The sequence below is a fragment of the Mycteria americana genome, chromosome 4 (assembly GCF_035582795.1).
Source record: "Mycteria americana isolate JAX WOST 10 ecotype Jacksonville Zoo and Gardens chromosome 4, USCA_MyAme_1.0, whole genome shotgun sequence".
NCBI classification, from domain to species: domain Eukaryota; kingdom Metazoa; phylum Chordata; class Aves; order Ciconiiformes; family Ciconiidae; genus Mycteria; species Mycteria americana.
The window spans coordinates 11,250,632-11,257,287 of record NC_134368.1 but is presented as its reverse complement, the minus strand read 5'-3'; the positions used below and the strand labels follow the sequence as shown (position 1 = coordinate 11,257,287).

The 6,656-nt window shown below is 38.9% G+C and overlaps 1 protein-coding gene across 15 annotated transcripts in view; it reads right to left on the bottom strand.

The window, feature by feature from the left end:
- Positions 1-1,440: 1,440 nt before the first annotated feature.
- ADD1 (adducin 1) overlaps positions 1,441-6,656 on the bottom strand; it is a 65,822-nt gene continuing 60,606 nt past the window's right edge. For 9 of the 15 annotated variants that reach the window (XM_075499654.1, XM_075499661.1, XM_075499657.1 and 6 more), the window contains one exon: positions 1,441-2,397. In XM_075499654.1, coding sequence (XP_075355769.1) covers positions 2,045-2,397 — 353 coding nt within the window. In that variant the 3' untranslated portion in view covers positions 1,441-2,044. Of the gene's footprint in view, positions 2,398-5,885; positions 5,921-6,656 lie in introns of those variants that run through there. The other 6 variants (XM_075499666.1, XM_075499668.1, XM_075499667.1 and 3 more) reach the window with 2 other exon arrangements.

Below are 6,656 nucleotides of genomic sequence, written 5' to 3'. Positions count from 1 at the left end.
AAGAACTAAAAGAACAAACTACAAAATTAGAAATAAAGAGTCATTGCATATGTGGTCAAGATAAATGGAGGGACTCCATTAAAGAACTGAAACATATAGCAATTAGTCATTTAATTACGACCCTGCAATAGAACACAATTTAGCAAAATAAGTATTGTACGCTTCCTAGTGTACAGAGGACAGAGAAGGTTAAAGTACAAGCTAAAGCCATTCGTGCCATGCAGTCCTGGCTGAGCACTGCTGTTCAGGGCTCTCCCCGCACAGCGCTTTGCTGCTCCTTCTGTCCCGCCCTGCCTCTACCCCTTCCGCAGCGGGGGACCTTTCATTTCTCACCATATCGATGACTACCTCGAAACCTCTTTCCTCAGTTGAAGCCTGACAGCTCTGCTGCTCCTTTCAGCTGTTTCCCCTTGGCTGCCTGAAACCAGCCCAAGGCATCAGTACCTCCCAGCCTAAGGCAGGCCTCCTTCAGCCATAGCTGCCTCCAACCGCTCAACCCACCTCTCACCCGATGCTTCCTGCTGCATGAATCGTAAGGCATTAGTTTTCTGCTATTTTGCCACTTGCGATGTTTAATATTGTCCTAAGAGGTTACATCCATATTCTGTTTTGTTACAGACGCTTACTGTGAGTCAATGTGTTTCCCTCTCCCACACAGGGGTGTCAATAATGGTTGCTGCTGTTAACGCCAGAAACGCTAGTGCTCAAACCCAGAAAGGTCACCAACCCTCCCCAATTTTGGCTGGGGTAATTACGCACGGTTTCTGGAGCATTCTTGCAAGCTTTACCTATCTGATCTTAAACTACTTTTATGATTAGTGATAGACAGAAGCATGGCAATAACTGGAAAGTAATGAATTCAGTGGTGAAAGTGATTCTTCTTTACCATGCTACATATTAAACAAACATTCATAGCAAACTGTGAAAACACACCTTTAAGGTTACTTGGGATTTCTGTCCTTTACTGCTGGCAACAAAAAAACAACTAAAGAAATGCCAGTTTTTGTAAGTGAAAATAATTAATATAAAAAGGGTTAAATATTCAGTGTAATGCATCTACATTTTTATCATGGGAGGGAACAAACACGAAAGGCCACAAATGGGGTTTATATGCAAGAGGTCTGCATGTGCACCCAAGGGATTTTTAAGAGGGTGAAAAAACCCTGTGCTAAGGCCCCAGACACAACTGCCCATGCTTCACCCCACCAGCTGAAAAGCTGCTGAAAGACTCTGAATGCGGTTACCTTTTCACCTTTTCTAACAGCCACATGCCCGTATGACTGATTCTCAGGGAGGCAAGATTGAAGGACAGATTTCCCTTAAGCTGTATTCACTAGAAAAAAAAAAAAGATTGGGCTCTTTCAACACACAACATGAGCGGAACACACCACAGTTATTTCAGTCCTAGACATCGAAGATGATTTCAAGTGCCAGTTATGAAATAAAACTAAGTGAAAAACACCTTCATTTTGTTACAATAGTCGGGGGGGGGGAAGAGAGGAAGGAATGGATAGCCTCAAAGCTCGACTAAAACATGATCAGTAATCACAAGCTTGCAGAAGTTTAGGTGTCAGTTCAAGAATACATCCCCCTTGAAATCACCACTGCAAAAGCATCCTCTCTAAAAGTCAATACTGAAGAAAAAATTTACTGTGACTTGGAACAGAGTATTGGAAAAGAACAGTCCCTGGGGTAAGCAATGAGTGTTATATTTCTAATTGTGATTTTTTTTTATTCTCTTGTAAAGCTGTGCCAACTTTAAATTAAAAATAGTGATTCAATGTCTTCCGCATGAACATCATTTACATTTGATTACAAGTTAGGAATCAGATCTGTGGTAGCTGCTGAAAACACAGGATTAGCACCTTCTTGGACATTAGTTTCTGGTTATAACCTTAAACAATCAAGCCATAACTCGAGGGGCTGGTTGGATTACTTGCTGCATTCATTTACGTAATAAGACAAAACACGCAGTACGATCTGGTACATTCTAGTGGTTAATGAATTTTAAAATATGACAGTGTTTCTGCAGTGTGTGTGGCCTTTAGGAGTCACTCTTCTTTTTGCTCTTCTTCAGGAAGGAAGGAGTGCGAAACTTCTTTTTCTTTTTTGATGGGGACTTCCCTGGAGATTCATCACTACCTGCGTCAGCTGCTGTCCCCTCCTCAGCTGTTGGTGTTACTGGCTCTTCCGTGGGTTGAGACTGGGGTTCCTTATTCTCCACTGCAGGTAATTCTGTTTGGCTTTTGGGCACATCTTCAACACATCTCCCTTCCTCCTTCCCTAAGGGAGGGAAGCCGAGTGCTTCTGAAGGCTCATCAGGGGTGAGATCTGGGAGGGTTTGCTTGAAAGTTGCAGCGTCACTGTCATCTTTGTAGGTCTGGTCCTGCTGTGTCTCTAGTGGACGGACAGACAATGACACAGTTAGTTGACATAAGCGTCCCTAGGACAGAGAAAGCAAAGCAAGTTGATGGTGAGCGCTCTCTATAAAAAACCTAATATATTTACTTTGCGTAAAAGCCTCTGTCATAGGTCTGTTCTCCTTTAGCTTTGGGCACAGGGATAGAAATAAGATACTCAAAAGTTCTGTTTGGTTTTAAGCTTCTTACCACAGAACAGATACAGCTGAATTCCATCACGTGGGTGTAAACCAGCAAGAAAGTAACTGGTCAGACTTCTCTCCTGTTTTATTCATAACATTTGCAAGTGACATGAGATTTTAGTACAGTAAGCAGGAATCAAACCTAGGGTTTTCACTGGCATTGAAGAGAGAATCATGAAATTCCGTATCTTGATTCTTTTTTCTTTTGGTGGTATAAAACTAATTGCTGGTTGGCAGTGATCCGATACATGCAAAGCCATCAATTTCTAAACTGTTGGCTCGCCAATTTTTAATCACAATGCTTGGATTTTCATAACATTTTTCCAGGAGGTCTAACAGATGTTGCTTCAGAATATGATCTCCTATCACAAAGGCTTCACTTCTTTTGCAAGATATGAGTATATATTATGGATTCCTCTAAGTAAAATCCATGTAGTTTATCAAATTACATGAGCTCAGCAGGTTATGCGATACAGCTTTTTTTTTTTAAATGTATGTGATGTCTAACAGCAAAACTCACCCCTGTATAAAGGACCATCAAAAATCTAGTGATAACCTTCTGTCCAAAGGTGAACTTTACCACTACTCCCTCAATTGTAATGCTTCCCTCATTCACCACTACACTTTAGAGATGTTATGTTTAAAGCTCCTCTTCATGCATATATATTTAACAATGAGCACTTTTTCAAGTTTCCTGTGATGTTCATCACTGCACTGTAGCCGAGAAGTATCTCATTATCTGTCAAATACATCCCCATTTATGTTACGTAAGGAGGAATTTAGAACAAAATCCAGGCCACTCTCACTGTAAGGCACAAAAGAAAGGCAACTATTTTTTCCCCTTTTAAAATCTTGTTCATTTTAATTTGAAAAGACTGAAGGCTTCCACAAGAATTTACAGAAAATACTTGATATCTTCCCATTTTCCCTATGGAAATAACAATGAGTGTTCTTTTTATTTCTGCCAGATGGGATTAATAATCCTCTAATATACTTGAGAGGGCTCTGTTCTGCACATACCTGTTAGAAAACCCAACATGTTTTGCCTAGAGCACCATGAACTTCTAATAGGTTAAACAAACAACACACACTAGTAGTCAGTGCCAAACACTCAGAATGCATAAGTTAGCAGTTTAAAAGTTATAACGCAGGCAGGATTAAAACAGAGTAAAAAAGAGAAAGAGATTACGTACATTACAAGCTGCCTCCTGAAGCTCTAGTTTAACCCATATATGTGTGACACACAAACTCGTGAGAAGCACCACCTACAATTCTTCACTACCACTACACTCTTTTTGGATTTCATTTTACTTTTCAGGAATTAACTGAAAGCACTGCTGAGCTCTTCTCCCTGGGATCCAGCGACAGGACACGTGGGAATGGTTCAAAGCTGCGCCAGGGGAGGTTTAGACTGGACTTTAGGAAGCATTTCTTTACCAAGAGGGTGGTCAAACACTGGAACAGGCTTCCCAGAGAGGTGGTCGATGCGCCAGGCCTGTCAGTGTTTAAGAGGCATTTGGACAATGCCCTTAACAACACGCTTGAACTTTTGGTCAGCCCTGAAGTGGTCAGGCAGTTGGACAAGATGATCACTGTAGCTCCCTTCCAACTGAAAATGTTCTATTCTATTCATTAGCTGGCCCAATTTTTAGAACAGGCACCATATTAGATTGTCATTCAGTTTTATTTTATCTTTTTAAAAGAAGTTTAAAATAAAGTTTTAAACAAAGTTTTAAGAAAGGGACTAGAAATTCTTAAAGAATAGGAAGCTACAGGCATTCAAACAGCATTTGCCAGTTGGCCTAAGCATTGGATAAATACGAAGAGTTTTATAACTCATTAATCCAGGACTGCTATCCTTCCCGGTCTGTCAAGTTACCATCATCTTTACTAAACAGATTAACATTACGCTGGAATCAAACAAACATCTGTTTGTCTAGCTCTCTAAGGGCAGTATTTCACCAGAATTAGGGAGATTTATGAATTCCACATTTGATAAAGAAAGCATACAATATGTAAATGCCTTGCTATTCTACTTGATGGAGTTCAGTAACGTTACAAGGAAGGTTTAAAAATATATCTTGCTGCAAAACCTATTTACAGTTTAAGAACTCAGCAGTACCTCAAAATTTCTTAGGTTTTTTAGAATAATCACGTCTACATCCATGCTCTCCCTTTATATATACTGTGGCATAAGAGTTTGAAAAGTAACATTAATACTGGTGTGTGTTTACAATTCACATTTTTAATGAAAATAAAGGTTTATGGTTTTTTTTTTTCCCCAACACAAACATGTGGACAAACATACAAACTAGGCTATAACTGAATTAACACAAAGCACTTTTCTGACTTTGGCTACACTTAAATAGAAACAATATGAGGAAAAGAAAGCTGAGAAGTGGCTGTATGCAGAGAACGTTGTCATTCAACAGAACTTCTGCTAACCAAAGTCATCATGGTATGAACTTCCAGTTACTCTCTAAAATAAGCTTTGTATGTTTGTCCTGAAAAACTTATACAACTAGAAGAGTCTGTGGAACACAATTCTCAGTTTAAAAGAATTTTCAGGTTTTGGAACTTTATTAGTAACATCACAGTTGTCTATGACGTAGTTTGACTTTCATATCTACGACAAACACACTGACTTTTGGATATAACAGGACGTACAAATGGAAGGGGCCAAACACCCTTATTACTTTAAAGCATAATCTGATGTAGCCCTGCAGAGCTAGCCGAAACAGCTGTAGAAGTTGCTGCTATTCCTTGGCTGGAATTTGAATCTCCCTACAGCTGACATATAACATAAGAGTAGTTCCATATCCACTTCTGTGCAGAAGTCTGCTGGTTAAGTTTCAATCAATGTCAGTGGTGACACTTTTGCACTGGAATAGATTAGGAACTTTCTTCCATTTCACTACCAGGTCCAAGTTGTGTAGGCAGCAGCAAACTTGTTGGGGCAGAAACTCCTGGACCTGTTTCAGCTATATCTGAAAGACAACTTCAGACTATTCCTTTTTAAACTGAGGAATCAGACACATAGATATGGAAACACATGATGTCACTTTCACAGTCTCTTTCACAGGGGGAGTGCATTTTAACATAGGATCTGTGACTAACCTAGAATTTAATGAAATCAAGAACTAAAGAAATCAGCTCAACTGAAGTCTCAACTGAAAAAGCCTGCTTTAAAAAAAAAAAAGCAAACCCAACAAAAACCTTAGTAAACAAAGATGCAAGAGTGAAGCAAAGCACATAAGCAGGTCAGAGTATGGAATGATACTTACTATGGTAACAGGTACTCTTTAGCATATCCATCTCCTGTTTGTAACGCAGCCACAAGAAGAAAAAAGCACAAGTAGAGAATCTATGCATTCATCACAGCCATTGTGTTAAGTTAGAAGAATGGTTGCAACCATTCTTATAGAAAACAGAATGAGATGAAGTAGTGAATGGGAGACTAACAGACAAGTGATATATCCAATGTACAAGGTAAAGGAAACAAGACAAAAATTAGATTACACCTGTTCAAGATGGTTATTTTATCCTTTTTTGAGGAAATTGTAGACTTTACCAGCCCTGCTCTCATTTTAGTTAAAACTACTACATAAGGTGAGCAAATAATGATATTTAGATTCAAATTGAGTTGGAAAAAATATTTACTGAGGTGTAATCCAAATACAATAATGTTTAAGAAATGTGCAATCAGTGAAGGAGATTTACCAAAGCATCTGAATTTGTGTCTGGTTCACCATCAGACACTATGTCATTTCATAAGGGCAATTCTTTCTTGCAGAAAATGTACAAAAGGGTAAATCAGTTGAGAAACACCACGAGATGACAAGGCAATTCTGAAGAGATGAAAATTTGTCTTTATATTAATGCACACTTCTTTATTATTGTAAACATAACTCCTATTACACTCATAGTTCAGTATCATATATTTTAGGTAGTATAAAAATAAAATACAAGAGATAATTTACCTTTATTAGATACTAGGTCATATATTTTCATGCGCCAGTCACTAATGATGCAGTTACTGGTTTCCCCTGGCCCC